The sequence below is a fragment of the Lynx rufus genome, unplaced genomic scaffold (assembly GCF_022079265.1).
Source record: "Lynx rufus isolate CCGP_SWC_20201006 ecotype Redwood Valley unplaced genomic scaffold, mLynRuf1.p SCAF_1, whole genome shotgun sequence".
In the NCBI taxonomy this organism is placed as follows: domain Eukaryota; kingdom Metazoa; phylum Chordata; class Mammalia; order Carnivora; family Felidae; genus Lynx; species Lynx rufus.
In genome coordinates, this window is record NW_025814823.1 from 130,094,344 (window position 1) to 130,110,232 (window position 15,889).

The following is a 15,889-nucleotide window of genomic DNA, read 5'->3' on the forward strand; positions in this document are numbered from 1 at the left end:
TGATTCATCCCGTCTTATACTTTATTTGTAGAAATTTTTATTTCAAAAATAAATTTGGAAAATTTCTGAATTGCTGAATGGATCACCTATTTAAATTTTAATTTAAAATGAGTCTTTTGATGATTAAAATATTTTTCCAGGAGATCTTTTTTATCTGTTTGAATTTTAGTAATAGAATAAATGTATCTGAGTCATTCCTACAGAAAATCAAGAAATCGTCTGCCTAATAAATAAAGTACCTGGTGTGTGTCTGTAAAGTGCCTATGTGCAAATTACTTCGGCCATGGTCAAACATAGGCTAAATTTTAACCTTTTTTCATCCCTTTGGGTGACTTTATGTAGTTCTGTTCATGTTCTCTAATAATTTAAGAATGCCTTAAACATTTTGGAAGACCTCTCCCTCTTTTTGTTATGTAAAAATAAATTTATTTCATTTAGAAAATACAGCATTACAGTGTATCCTTTTCTGTTTTTGCTTTTTCTCTTAGCTAAAATCTTCTGTTTCATATTGCTTTCTTTGGGTAGTATATATAGTAATGTAATATGAATCACTGAATTCCTCTATCTGTAAAAGTACCCTAAAGTATTTTATTTTTTGAAAATTTTTCTTTAAATATTGGAAATTTTTGGAAAATATGACTATTTTAATTTATAAAACATTGAAAAAAATTATTGAGATGAAATAATACCAGGATTATAGCTGTTTTTGAATGCTTATACTATGTACAATCAGATGATATCAGATACTTTGAAAGTGACAAACATTTTGAGCTTTCCTGCATACAGAATTTTTAATGAAAGTGCAAATGCTATGTCAGCACTTGATAGGACACTGATATTCACAGATATGATCTGTAGTGTGTAATAAATATGTGTAAGGTGTTGTGTTCCCAAGGATTTGCTTTCAGTAAAATGTTTAAAACCACTCATGGAAATAGACTGGTTATTTAAAATCTTGATATTCCAAACCTTGATTTTGGAAACATCATTATTGCATTTCTGGAGAGCATCATTGGTCATATTTTTAATTACAGCAGTGGAAGAAACAGGGGGAGATTCTTGGAAATACAGTTTGAGGGTAAGTATTGATGGAAAGAAAAATTGACAGGAAAATATTGTCAATTTCATGCTTAAAATATTGTTTTAAGAAGAGATCTGACTCATCAAAAATATGCTTAATATTTCTGTAAGTCTTAGTAGAGAATGATATTCTGTTGATGATTCCAAGCATTAAACTAGACAAATTGAGAGGAAAGTAATTAAATTATGAATTTTAACCTGAATTTTTTTGTTGTTAAGTTGGAGGTTGGAAACGGAAGTTTTATTTTACAGTCATACTGATTGGAAAATAATTGTCATTGAAGAAACAAATGTTTTTTTAAAATGAAAACTGTCTTTTTGGCTGGAATGATTTTTTTTCCTCTCCTAAGTATTTCAGTAATTCTAAAGCTTTTTTTGATACATTATTTCTTATACCACCTGGTGTGATTCTCAGAGACCAGCCCACAGTTTTTAATTTTAGAACGCTTTCTAAGCATGCATTATTGGCATGGCCAACATTTGAGAAAATTTTATCAAATGTAGTCTTTGAACTATTTTTTTAATGAAAACTTGTATTTATATAATTTACATGATTTTTTAATTTTTCTAAAAATGTAAATGTTTTTAGTTATATAAGGTTACATGGAAAACCAGAGAGATTAATAAAAAAATTATTAGTGCTTTAAAATTAAAAAAAAATTAACCACTTTAATTTTTTTAAACTTTGTATCGCAAACTTCATTTATTCGTCAACTCATGGCTAGTCTTGTTTCATATAAGTAAACCCCCAGCCCCAGCTGGATTATTTTAAAGCAAGTATTTGAGGTGACATATCATTTCATCTGTACATGCTTCAGTATGTATAGAAGATTTCTTTTAAAACATAAAGCATAGTACCTTCAAAATGTGTAATTCTTTTATATCATGAAACATGTAGTGATTCAGTACTTTTAAGAACCAGAAAGAATCATTCTTTTTATATACTTAACATTGACTTCTGTTACTGTTTGTGTCTGTTAAAAGGAATACTATTCTGTGTAGTGAATTGAACTCATGAGTTGTGGTTGTTACTTGTTATGTCATTGCTAAGAAAATTTATAATTTTTAATGTATTAATTCCGGGTAGTCCGTTACAGCCCTGAATCTGCAAATGAATGTGGCTTCAGATTGCTTTTTTAATTTAAGGAGTTGTTATTTAAAAATGTTATTTTCTCTTTGTAGTTTTACTTTTTGAATACATAATGCTAAATGATTCAAATAGCGAAATAAACTTTTTCTATGTTAGGAATCAAATTAAATTTTGATTCCCCCCCCACCCCCCCGCAGTATATTTATAAACATTGTAATCTACTTTATGTAAAGATACCAGAAATTGGAAACATTTTTGGAGTTTTAGGATTTTAAGAATGGGTATTCTTTTCTTTATTGTAGAATTAATCAGTACAATATACCATTGTTGTCACTGGAAATTTGGTTTTTTTCCTCTCTAGCCTTGCACTGAAGTACTATTTATAGATATATTCCATGAATATAATCAGACTCTTACTCCTGTACTTCTAGAAATGATGCAAACACTTCAAGGTGAGGTATATTTTATGATACTTTATCTATTAATGCATGTTGACTTAAAATAGTTTGAATGCCTGCTATGTGCAATGCACTATTTCCTACACCATATAATAGAAATCTGAGAAAGACCCGAATGTGTTCTTTTGTTTTTTCTTTTTTTTTTTTTTTTAAGTTTATTCATTTTGAGAGAGAGAGAGAGAATAGGGGAGAGGCAGAGAGGGAGAGGGAGAATCTGTGGGGCTCTAATCCGCAAACCATGAGATCATGGCCTGAGCCGAAGTCAGGAGTCAGACACTTCACCAATTGAGCCATCCATGTCTCCTGCAATGTGTTCTTTTCTGTTGGATGGCTTTCAGGACAGAGAACAAGAATGGGCAACTGATGAAGGCAACCTTGAGATAGGCATTGAACGTGATAGTTGGATTTTGTTCTCATAAACACACTAGCCTCAGAAGCGAAATAGTGCTTTACATGGTCAAGTATATTGGATGGGGAAATAGTCTACCTGGAGCGTGCTGTGGAAAGCAGTGGGGAAAAAAGATGAGAGTAACAAATGTTAGGCTCAGAATGGTGGTAGTGGGAATGGAGAGAAGGTAACAGATTTAAGAGAGAATGATGATGCGAAAATTTTGTTATTTGATCTTTGTTTGCAGCTACACAAGTAATTAATTACTTTGTTAACTGCGATTTATCATTTTTGACCTCTCTGCTATATAGTAAATTCTGGGACGAGGGCACTGATCATATCTGTCTTGTTCACACATAATTCCCAGTGCCTAGTACACTCAGTAACTATTTGATTGACTTTTGGCACCTAATTGACTACTGAGCAAGGGAAAGTGATCAGACATGATCCTGAACTTTAGAATCTTAATGACAGGGAGACAGTTGTTAGTAGTGGTTGGAGATAGAGTTTTCCTTTTGGAGTGTGTGTATAAGGAGGCTTGGGAGAAGAAAAACAAGTTCAAAGACTGAACGCTGAGATTTTCACCTTTAAGCATAGGAAGAGGTGAAGGTCCTACAAAAAAAGCCAGGTAAAAAACTAATGCAAAGATGTAAGAAATGGTATGGGGGTGAATCCTGGATAGAAGAGCATGTTACTAGAAGTGTCCAGTGATGGAAGAGGCAGAAGGCAGTAAAATCCCCTGAGACAAAAGATTATTTGAATTGTTGGGGCAGGAATCACATAGTAAGGGATGAAGGATTGAGTAGATGATGATACAAGGAAATAACAGCAAGAGAAGCTGCCATAGGGAAGGAGATGCCTGATCTTGTTTGTAGTTGTGCGAGAGTAGCTCACTTTTCATGCTTTTGTTCTCTCAGAAACCTAATAGATAGTTTTTTTCCCTTGGTTTATAATTTAAGCAAGAACACTATCAGTCAGGTTTTGAATTTGAGTGTTATTGTATTTTTGTATGGATTGATTTCTAAGGTATAGTTATGAACTAAATTCTTAAATTTGATGATATTTAGACTGCTTAAGTTACTTTTTTTGTTGAGTTGAGAATGTCATTTCCATTTTCACCCATGCATTTATTATTATTTGTTTAAACCACTGTAGTAAAGTGGATAAGTTATTTAGGTTACCCTCTGATAAGTTGTTGGGTGCTTATAAGGTTTTCAGTGATTACGAAGTTTAGTTTTCTTCCTAGTTGTGGAGCAGTTTGCTTATTTAGGGCTGTATTTATTCCAGCGTATTAGCCTGGTGAGCTTAAGAATTCATACTTAACAGCAGAAGAGTGCTTTGATACACTTGTTCAAAATCTTTGTATCCTAGAGCAATAGACTTACTAAGTAAACTGCTTTTCATGGCTTAACCATCACACACTCCTTTCTGGACAGTAGTGTGAGACTGCCAACTTTTTAAAAATTTTTTTAATGCTTATTTTTTTATTTTGAGAGAGAGAGTGGGGGAGGGGCATGGAGAGCGAGGGGAAGAGAGAGAATTCCAAGCGGGCACCATGCTGTCAGTGCAGAGCTCAGTGGGGGGCTTCAGCTCACAAACCATGAGATCATGACCTGAGGTGAAATCGAGTTGGATGCTTAATCTTAAGACTGAGCCACCCAGGTGCCCCAGAGACTGCCACCTTTTTATTCTGAAGGTTCCACTTTACATGATGGCTCCCTTTTCTGTTGGCACTTTTCGTTGTGTTGTCGTCCTTTAATACACTGTAATGATCTAACTTACTTTTTATATTTCGAGATGCTTGTGTGAATAGCCTGTGCTTGGTTTTTTTTTTTTTTTAATGTTTATTTTTTTGAGAGAGAGACACATAGAGTATGGGTGGGGGAGGGACAGAGAGAGAGGGAGTCACAGAATCTGAAGCAGGCTCCAGGTTCTGTCTGAGCTGTGAACAGAGCCCGATAGGGGGCTCGAATCCACAAACCGAGAGATCATGACCTAAGCTGAAGTCAGATGCTTAACCACTGAGCCACCCAGGTACCCTTGTGCTTGTTCTTTTTAAAAATTTTTCTTGGGGCGCCTGGGTGGCGCAGTCGGTTAAGCGTCCGACTTCAGCCAGGTCACGATCTCGCGGTCCGTGAGTTCGAGCCCCGCGTCAGGCTCTGGGCGGATGGCTCAGAGCCTGGAGCCTGTTTCGATTCTGTGTCTCCCTCTCTCTCTGCCCCTCCCCCGTTCATGCTCTGTCTCTGTCTGTCCCAAAAATAAATAAAAATGTTGAAAAAAAAAAAATTTAAAAAAAAAAATTTTTCTTTTGTGGGATTCATCTTTTTATTCTTTCTTTTAAGAGGTTTTTTTTTTCTTAATCAGGGTATAATAAGGTATTATGTGCTAGTTAGCAATTTGTGGCATATACTTTGCTAGGATGTTGCTGACATAACATTTTTCAAATATGTTATAATGATTTTTAAAATTGTAATAAGGTTTTACATCTTAAACCTGTGTTCTCCATGATGATTACAAAACTTAGGCTTTCCATTTACATGTCCATGTATATTTAATATCATGAAATTTTTTGTACTTAACTGAAATGGGAAACTAACAAATTGAGTTGAAATCAAATATCTTTTAAAAATTAGTTTGATTTACCCTTGTTAAAACTTATTTTTACAGGGCCCACTAATGTGGAAGATATGAATGCACTATTAATCAAAGATGCTGGTATGTTAAACTAAAGTGATTTTAAAACATTGATTTCTTGAGTAATATTTGGTATGTCTAGTTTGTGGCAGGTGTTACTCTGGGAGGTTGGGATACAGGGGTACCTACAATTTAGGAACTGTGTGGTGGGGGAGATAAGCAGACCGTTGATTATAACATAGTACGAGTTGATTAATTCTAAAATAGGTGGCAATTAAGTAGTACATTGGAAAACCAAAAGGAGTTTTGGTATGCCTAGGGAAAGGCTCCTAAAGAAGTGTAATGTGAGAACACCAGGATCAGTGGGAGTTAGCAAGGGGAGGGGGCCTATATGAGAAGAGAGTTCCAGGCAGAAGGAGCAGTATGTACAAAAACTTGAAGAGAAAGGGAGCAAATGCAGTTAAGTTTTGAACTGGGAGTATTTTGGTTTAAACAGAATGGAACATAAAGCCTTAACGGTTTGTGCTGAGAGATGAGGATGGAGAGAGGTAGGTATGTAGGGACCAGATCATAAAATACTGTGACCCTTTGGAAGCAGATGTTGCTTTTTAATTTTTATAATTTGATTTGAATAGTTTTAATTGAATGCAATTTTCTGTTTGAAAGCACTAAGGGCTGTTTAGGAAAAAGTGTCTAAAGAAACTTTAATCTTTCTGAAATTGCTATTTAAGTGATTTGTCTGATTAACATTGTAAATTTTCCCTTATTAGTATATTACATGTTTTAAAGTAGTTCCTAAGGATTAGTTTCTTACATAGGATACTTAACATTTGGCCCAGCATCTGAAACTAAATTTTTTTTTTTCTCAAATCTTCTTTGTAGTGTATAATGCTGTTGGATTAGCAGCTTATGAGCTGTTTGACAGTGTTGATTTTGATCAGTGGTTTAAAAACCAACTTCTTCCAGAATTACAAGTCATTCACAATAGGCAAGTATAAAATTTGGTGTTTATGATATACTTATTTTACTTTTTAATTTTCTGATGAAGACATTAAAATTGCATAAAATTTTTAAAAAGTTACAGTATGACTTAGCTGGTAGTATCAAGTGTAAAAAAAAAGATGTGCTGTTTACAGCTAAGAAAAATAAAGACACTTATGTTATTTTACTTCACATGTGAATTGTCACAAGTATGAAATGTTTGTTGTTAGATAAGATACTTTGCAGGAGGAAATTTTATGCAAAGGTAAGGGAAGATGGAGGTCGCTGAAATGTAGGAAGAAAACGTGTACAAAAGAAAGCCAGTGGGATACTTAGCATGAGCTGAGCCTGGTGTGAGTAGTAGTCTAGCACACGGGGTAGCCCTGAAAAGTGACTGACTGTCTTGGGACCACACAGCATGCTGCAAGTCTGGAAGAGGGTAGATAGGATGAAGGGACACCATGGCGGAAAGAATTTGGACACACTTTAGGGCTGTGTTGTGTTGCCTCATTGAGTATGACAGACCTTTCTGACACTTAGTAGGACTTTTCCCAGTTCTTAGGTTTCATATGCATTTAAGTACTTGACCACTTGATTTTAGGTACTGAGTGACCAAAATGTAAGGGAAAAGGACTCTCATAGTTTCTATAATTTTTTTCTTCTGCTGATTTATTTCTGTAGATGTGGTGCCTATCAGAATGTGTTGCATGTAGTCTTAGATAGCGTTTTTTAACTACAATAATGAATGAATAGAAGATATCCACATATGGCTCATTTTATAAATCTTGAGAGCCATAGAACTGTAGAGTTGGAGATGCTTTAAAAGTAATTTTGACAATGGGTGGCTGGGTGGCTCAGTCGGTTAAGGCTTCCATGTTGATTTTGGCTCAGCTCATGATCTCACAGTTCATGAGATCGAGCCAAGCCCCAAGTCAGGCTCTGTGCTGGCAGCGTGGAGCCTGCTTGGGATTCTGTCTGTCCTCTCTCTCTGCTCCTTTCCTGCTTTCGCTTTCTCTTTCTCTAGAAATAAACATTTTTTTAAAAAAGTAATTTTGCCCAATAAGTTGCTATTTATTGGTTGAGCTAATCATTTATTCAGTCATTGAATATTTTCAGTTTGCCATGAATTTGCTATGCCCCGTAAAGTGTGTGGTGAGTAAGATGTATTGTGACTCTGACCACAGGAAGTTAGTGAACCTTTGATCTAGAGAAAGCCTTCAGTAGAAAGACACATGTGTGCTTTGATTTTCCTTAAAGCCTAGAGGCTATTTACTCTAGATCTGTGTTGTCAGGTACAGTACCTGCTACATATGGCTAATGAGTAGTTGAAATGAATTTAATAAAAGTGATGAAATGACTTTAAATTGAAAACCTGGGGAGTGTAAAATATGTATTGATGTTGAAATGATAGTATTTTGGATATATTGAGATAAATAAAAATATGAAAATTTTACTTTTTACTTATTTTAATGTGGGTAATAAAAAATCACATATTTGCTTACATTATATTTCTTCTGGACTGAGCTGATCTAGACCAGTATTTCTCAAACATGCGTATGAATCTGTTGGTGATCTTGTTGAGATGCACGTCCTGATATAGGTTATATTTTAGGGTCTGGGTCAGATTGTATGATTCTGTCACGCTTCCAGGATAATGATGCTGCTGGTCCAGGGACCATATTTTGGGGAATAAACTAACTTCTAATTTTTAACTCTGCCCAGAAGTGACTGTGATCTAAGTGAACTTAGAATTTGAACTTACTGAGCTTCCTTCTCTGTATCCGGAATAGAATGTTGACTGTAGCAGTCTCGGAGATCTCAGTTCAAAATTGATGGTTCATTGGTTCCTCCATTACCACTGTATACAAGTCTTGTTTACTTCCACCTCTGTGACTTCGTTTAAACAGTCCCCGTCCCTTCAAATAGCATCTTTTCGATTTTCTACCCAAGTATTATTTAGCTTAAAGGCTATTCAAATCCCATTTCCCCCACCCACTCCTTTCTCTTCCTTTTCTGAAATCCTAGTATATAGCTTTACATTCTTTAATTCTTTTAGGTGAGTTGTAAACGTTTTGAGGGCAGGGAATACTTAAACAACTATTTTTCAACTTTAATGAGCAGTTCTTTCTATGTGCTTGGTCATCTTAAAATTTTATAATTTTCTAAAAAATGTGGAATCTTCATTAGCTTATTCCATTTATGCACAAAACAGTTATCATCTCACCACTAAAATTTATATAGTATCAGTAAGAGACTTTATGGGTAGAATTCTTAAACATAATTGTTTATAGCTTTGTGGGTCTTTTTTTCTTGCTTTAAAGAGCCTTCATTTCTTTTAGAAAAGACGATCATAGAGAAAGAAATGGGTATATTGTTACTGAAAATGTTTTACAACTTTAAAAATATCATTTTTGATAATGAGTCACATTCTATGATAGGATACTTAAATTTGAGAGCTTAGGTGGTTTTGTAGTATGTGTACTGTGGTACATTTAGAAGTGGCTTTTAAGTTTTTATATAAACAATACAGATTGCTTCCTTACTATATTTTAAATTTAAATGATAAAATACACTAAATGAAGTATACTTTGTAGAATATTTACCATTTTAATTTCATGATTTTTCTCTATTCAGATATAAGCCATTGCGACGCAGGGTGATTTGGCTCATCGGTCAGTGGATTTCTGTGAAATTCAAGTCTGACTTAAGACCCATGTTATATGAGGCAATTTGTAACTTGCTTCAAGATCAAGACTTAGTGGTATGTTCCTTAAATGTTTTAAGACTGTTTTTTATAAGTTTAATTTATGTTAAGCTTCATATTCAGGAATAGTTTATAGATTTAGTATGTTGGTAACCTTTCACTCTTGTAGTTATTCCTTGGCAAGCAGTTTGATTTAAGGGAGGGAAGTTCTTTGATTATTATTTACCCTTATCACGAAGAGTCAGTGAAAAGACATTTAACTAAACTCTAGTTTTGTAGAGTCAGATGACATTTTTTTTAAAGATTCTTTTTTAGCTTACATATTTTTTTTTCTTATTCAGTATGGATTTTGTCATTCTCATACTTGAGGTACCACCATCTAGTTCATCTTGACTGTTACTTTTTTCTTTGTCTCTCATTTTTGAAGGGATTTTTGGTGTGTGTGTGTGTGTGTGTGTGTGTGTGTGTGTGTGTGTTTTAGCCTTTGGAATTGTTTCCTTTATAATAAGTGTTGACATAATATTCTTTTTTTTGGTAGAGTCAGAGAGGGCACAAGTGGGCAAAGGGCAGAGAGGGAGAGAGAGAATCCCATGAGGGTCAGAGAGAGAGGAAGAGAGAGGGAGAGAAGAGAGGCTCACTCAAAGCGAGGCTTTATTTTATGCCCGAGTGAATATATTCATGACTTACTGTACATATTCCTTGTGTTGGGCTTAGACTGGACCCTAGCATACTCTTGAAAAGATGGAGTCTAGTTGTCTTTTCCTCAGTTTCAAGTTATTTTTATGTAAAAATACGTGATTTTTTTTTTCTGCCCCCGAATTAGGCTGAGGTCTTGTTTAATCATTTCTCAGTATACTCCTTTAAAAATTTTTTTGAACCCATTCTATCAGCCTGTTTTTCAGCAAAAGCTTGGGCCATCCTTTTCTCATTTCCACGTGTGTACATAAGCTACTTTCTATGGTGTGTGTGTGTGTGTGTGTGTGTGTGTGTGTGTGTGTGTGTTAGCCATTGGAATTGTTTCCTTTATAATAAGTGTTGACATAATATATTATTTTTTTTTTGAAGAGTCAGAGAGGGTCAGAAAAGTAATGTTCTGTGAAGGAAAACATAATTAGAAAGGTAAACCTGTCAGCGCTCCTGGGTGGCTTAGTCGGGTGAGCATCCATCTTGCTTTCAGCTCAGGCCATGAACCCAGTGTTGTGGGATCAAGCCCCGGATTGGGCTGTGCACTGTGTGTGGAGCCTGCTTAAGATTCTCTCTTTCTCTATTGCTCTCCCAATTAAAAATAAATAAATAAATAAGCCCATTGTAGAAGCTCAATGTATTCCAAAGGCAGAACTGTTATTTGGATTTGTCACTTGGCCATTATCTACTTTGTGTAAATAGTTGGGAATTTACTCTAAATATAATGCTTTAACTATTAAATAGTTTAAACATGGGAAGTTACAAGGGAATCCAGTTTTATTTTACCATGTCTAAATTCTTAAAAGTTTATTAATAAAACTGTTTAGATTACTGTTTGCTGGAATGAGTTTACTTTTGTAATACCTTTAAAGTATTTATAGGTTTAAGTTTTTCTTTGCCCAGTTGGAAACATTTGCTCTTTTCTCAGAGGTATCAGACAGAAGACATTAAATGTTTTATGAAAGTGTTACAAAAGGGTTAAATTTCACTTAAGTTTTCTTAGGGAAATCAAGAAATTTTTTGAATCATTTACTCATTTTTGAGGTATCTGTTCAGAAAGAAATAAGAGAAATTTAATTCTGCACTTTAAGAGTGGAACATTAATTACATCCCAATAAGTATTACTGGAGAAAAAGGGTTTCATGGCTGGATAAGTTTGGAAAACACTGGGCTAAATATTCCAGTAGTCCTCTTTGCTTTAGGACTGAGGAGAACCTTTGAAACATACATTTGAATAGTGACTATCCAAGATGACACATACACTAATATCTAAGGAATACTCTTGGAATGCTGCTGTAGGTTCAGCTTTTGCCCTTTTCCTGTGTATCTTCTGGTGATTTCATCTCAGTTTTACACCTTCTACACTTGTTTGATCCTGCCACCGATATTTTGTTGATACTTCTTAAGACTTTGTTTAGTAAGGTACCAAGTTAAGGTTGCACACTTTGGCCTTCTAGTGTATATAAGATCTTTAATTTCAACTTGTGAGAAATGCTGGCTAATGTGGGAGGATACTTTATACACATATTTATGTACACGGCAGTATACACACACGTAGTATGTACATATGTATAGATGTGTTCATGTGTGTATATATGTGTATATATGTGTGATATGTGTATATCAGCTTATATAGATACTGCTGAATCTAAATGTTCTCTGGCTTTCATAATCTACATTATCTTGCTTGAGTGCTTTTACAGGGTTGGGATAGATTTAATCCTGAGCAAGTATGGTTATCTATGTGGCTTCCTAATCTTATAACCACGTCGTCACAAGACTGGCTGCAACAGAGTAGAGATAGTGCAGGTGCACCGGGGGCACCTGGGTGGCTCAGTCAATTAAGCGTCTGACTTTGGCTCTGGTCATGATCTCACGGTCCATGAGTTCAGTCAAGCCACATTTCGGGCAAGCTCGAGCCACTTCAAGTTCTACGTGGACAATGTGGAACCTGTATGGAATCCTCTCTCTCTCTCTCCCTCTCCCTCTCTCTCTCTGCCCCTTGTTTACTTGTGCCCCTCCCCCAAAATTAATAAATAAATGAATGAATAACTGAGTTTTAAAAAGGCTAAATCTTTAAAAAAATATATAATGCAGTTACTGGAGAAAGCAACTTCTCAAATAGGACTCCATAAATTTTATAGTATCCAAGGCCACTGGGTGGAGTACATCTCTATCTCTGATAGTTGCCTGACATTTTGACATTGTCATTTGATCTGGGGGAGTATAATGCATATTGAGTGAATTTCTTTCCTTTAGTTGAAACATTTAACTAGATATAGAATTTAGTCATGGCTTGAGTTCATGTTATGTTTTGTGGAAACTCTGGATATCGTAGCCTGTGCCAGTTTAGCTGACTAAATCCCAGATAACCCTTGAAAGAGAGCGATAGGGATGATGCTGTTGTGGTATGATTTGCCCGGATAACATGCTGACACACAAATTAAGATTTGGAAGTGTCAGGAACCTGTACAAATCTTTGTGTATTTGTGAACTTTGGAATTTAGAAAATCTCAAAATAGATCTTTGGATATTTCACGGATTTCCTGTCATTGTGGTTGCAGATGGGAATGTGTGTTCTTCCTTCTCCCTCCTCTTTCCATTTTCTCCTCCCTCCCTCTTCACCAAACATCTGCCAGCTTCACTATCCTCACCCATTTGCCTGTCTCTCATCTGTGATCTCAGCCTTCTCTCCCTGTGTGGCAGCACCTTTGTATTCTTCTCTTAGTCCCACCCTTGTCTCACACTTAGGGCAAATTATCCATTTTCCTGGAAGCACCCCCTGGATTAAAGACTGTTGAAACAAATTATGAGAAACTGAGAAGGGTGGGAATGGACACTAGTTGACTTTTTCAAGTCTTGTTGCAAAATAAGAGGAATATTCTTTTATTTCCAGATGTTAATAACCTCTGTGACTTTAATATTAGCAAAAAGTAAAAGTGATTTGGAATAAATTTCCTGCCATTTGATATTAATGATATTTAGTAGTTTCAGAATTATTAAAATCTCATGATGTACTTTCTTTTAGGTCCGTATTGAAACAGCGACAACACTGAAGTTAAATATCCTTTAAAGAATTTAAAAATACTTCATTGTGATGGGGTGCCTGGCTGGCTCAGACAGTGCAGTGTGTGACTTTTGATCTCAGGGTTGTGAGTTCCAGTCCCATGTTGGGTGTAGAGATTACTTAAAAATAAAATCTTCAAAATAAAAAATACTTCATTGTGAAGAATTTTAACACTTTTAAGTAACTGTTTTTTTGCGAAATTTGTTAGATCGCTTAAAATATAGTTTTTGATTATTATATTTGGGTTTTAGATCTATTTTATTCTGATTAACCTCATACATTCTCAGTATTCCTTAACTGCTCTTTACCTGTTGATGATTTTGAATTTAGAACAGATCAGTTTCTGCCGGTGAGAATATTTTTTTTTTTTTTTTACGTTTATTTATTTTTGGGACAGAGAGAGACAGAGCATGAATGGGGGAGGGGCAGAGAGAGAGGGAGACACAGAATCGGAAACAGGCTCCAGGCTCCAAGCCATCAGCCCAGAGCCTGACGCGGGGCTCGAACTCCCGGACCGCGAGATCGTGACCTGGCTGAAGTCGGACGCTTAACCGACTGCACCACCCAGGCGCCCCATGAATATTTTTAAGATTGATCACAATCTGCTATGTCTTTTGCAAATTAAGTGTTATTTTATAAATGAAATTATATGTATGTGATACTTATTGAAGCCAAATTTAAAAGTACATTAAGATGATTTTGGAAGTTTACTACCTTTATTGGTAATTTTTTAATTCATAACTGTTTACTTATATTCTGCTTTTTTTTTTTTTTTTTAAGCTATCTTAACTGTTTTGGAGGTGACTGTTAAACTTTTTTTTTTTTTTTTTTTTTTTACCTTTTTTCCAATTACAAAACATCTAGTAACTTCGTTTTATCTGTGTCTGTTACTTATAGTCCTCAACTATTTCTTTGTGTATATATGCCTGTATCCTGCATTAGATTGTAAATTACTTGAATAGTAGAACACCAAGTCCTACTGGGTCATCTTTTTATTCTTCATTTAATTCCCAGAAGCCCACATGGTGTTTCACTTAACAGGTACTCAGTAAGCACTTGTTAAATATGTTAATAAGACTATGGCAGTAGTATTTATTCTTAGGAAGACTAGGCAAGAAGAAAGTTACATGATAAAGTGTCTGTGTGTACTTCTTGTGGAGGTCGTACATGGACAAACTTGTAGAGAGGATTTTCATTAGGAAAAGAATCATTAGATATTTTGGGATGAAATAAATATGTTTTAGAAATCTGCTTAAAAATGAACTATCTGAAAGATCAGATGTGTGTTTTATTTAAGTATCTGGCATTCTGTGACCTATTAATCCCTACTGTCATTTTGTAATCTAGGCGTTAACAGCCAGACATGGATATTTGTTTCCTATTTCCTAAAAATAAATATTCGGTCATTCTTTGAATAACAGATATATATCTATGGAAAGTGAGATCTCCATGCAGCATATCTTAAGGGCCACATCAGAGAGCTGGTATGCGAGTATACTTATTGGTATTTCTTTTGTTTTAATGAGTAGACTTTGCAAAACAAAGTATCTTGTGATTGGCAACAGGCACACAAGGACACTGACCAGACAACATTAGCAGCTTAGTTTAGCGGTATAAAATTTAAACGCAAAATTTAGACACGGTTTTCCACTGAAAACATGATTCACTTTGTAGATGAGTTTAATTCTAAAATGGACCAATTAAGGAACAATAAAAAAAAGAACCCCCCCCCCAAAAAAAAAGAATGCAATTCCTAAACGTTGGCAACTTGAACAATTTCAGCTTTCTTTAGGTAATGCTGGAGCTCTGGTTGCTGATCTCTTATTTATTGCTTTGACATTATGATTTAATTTTGTTATTTCAGTTTGTGAAGATATTTCTATTTCTCTTATGACCCTTTGGTTTTTTTTCTGTTTACCTGCAGTATTTGGAAACCATGTTCACACTACTTTTTCAGCTGCTGCAGCAAGTTACAGAATGTGACACAAAGATGCATGTTTTGCATGTCCTCTCCTGTGTGATTGAAAGAGTAAATATACAGGTAATTTTGTTGTAAAACATTCAATGTCAGGTGAGTGGAGTATAAGTAGGATTGCAGTAATAGCTTTGCTTTATCTACATTGTTTAAAAGTTAACACATTAAAATGCTTATGACCTATACGGTTGTGATTTCGCTTATATTGACATGTGTACTTGCATTTTAAAAAAATGACTTGAGAATATTAAAATCTAAAATTAAAAAATTTTAAAATGGGATCAGTAATGTAGAGGGGTTCAGAATGCAGAATTTTATCTGTCTTAGTAGAACCAGTTTATATTTAATAATACTTCTTAAAATTCAGTGTGTTTGAGGACATAGCCACAAGTGTGTCAGCAAATGCAGCTATTTTCAGAGGTCGGTTATATTTACCTTCAAAATTAAATGTGTTTTGCAGTTTGGTCCACATTATGTCCATGTTTAGCTTAATATAAAAATGATATGTAAAGTTCTCAACAGATACTAAATGTTAAGTTAGTTATTCAGCTTCCCTATGTCTCCTAATTTGTGTGAAAAACTAATAATCCAAGAAACTACCTTATAATTAATTACCCTTGTGGTTTCTCATATCCTAGTTCACCACTCCATATCCTTGTTCGAAAAGTACTGAAGTAAATCTGTGAGTTACTAGGGAAAGATAACTGAATTCATGTCCCCAGATTTGGAGTTTGTTCCTGTGTCTTTTAGTGAGTTCTGATTGCTTGAGCTTATTCTAAAGTAATTGATGAGAATTGCTATCAATTATTGAATAATACTAAGTTACCA

The 15,889-nt window shown here is 34.8% G+C and overlaps 1 protein-coding gene across 2 annotated transcripts in view; it reads left to right on the forward strand.

The window, feature by feature from the left end:
• The window catches only part of IPO11 (importin 11), a 189,271-nt gene that overhangs the window by 63,319 nt on the left and 110,063 nt on the right, over positions 1 to 15,889 (forward strand). For both annotated transcript variants that reach the window (XM_047087054.1, XM_047087064.1), the window contains exons 12-19: positions 1,035 to 1,078; positions 2,532 to 2,622; positions 5,684 to 5,731; positions 6,533 to 6,638; positions 9,266 to 9,392; positions 13,048 to 13,081; positions 13,395 to 13,435; positions 15,011 to 15,127. In XM_047087054.1, the coding sequence (XP_046943010.1) occupies positions 1,035 to 1,078; positions 2,532 to 2,622; positions 5,684 to 5,731; positions 6,533 to 6,638; positions 9,266 to 9,392; positions 13,048 to 13,081; positions 13,395 to 13,435; positions 15,011 to 15,127 (608 nt within the window). The remainder of the gene's footprint in view (positions 1 to 1,034; positions 1,079 to 2,531; positions 2,623 to 5,683; positions 5,732 to 6,532; positions 6,639 to 9,265; positions 9,393 to 13,047; positions 13,082 to 13,394; positions 13,436 to 15,010; positions 15,128 to 15,889) is intronic.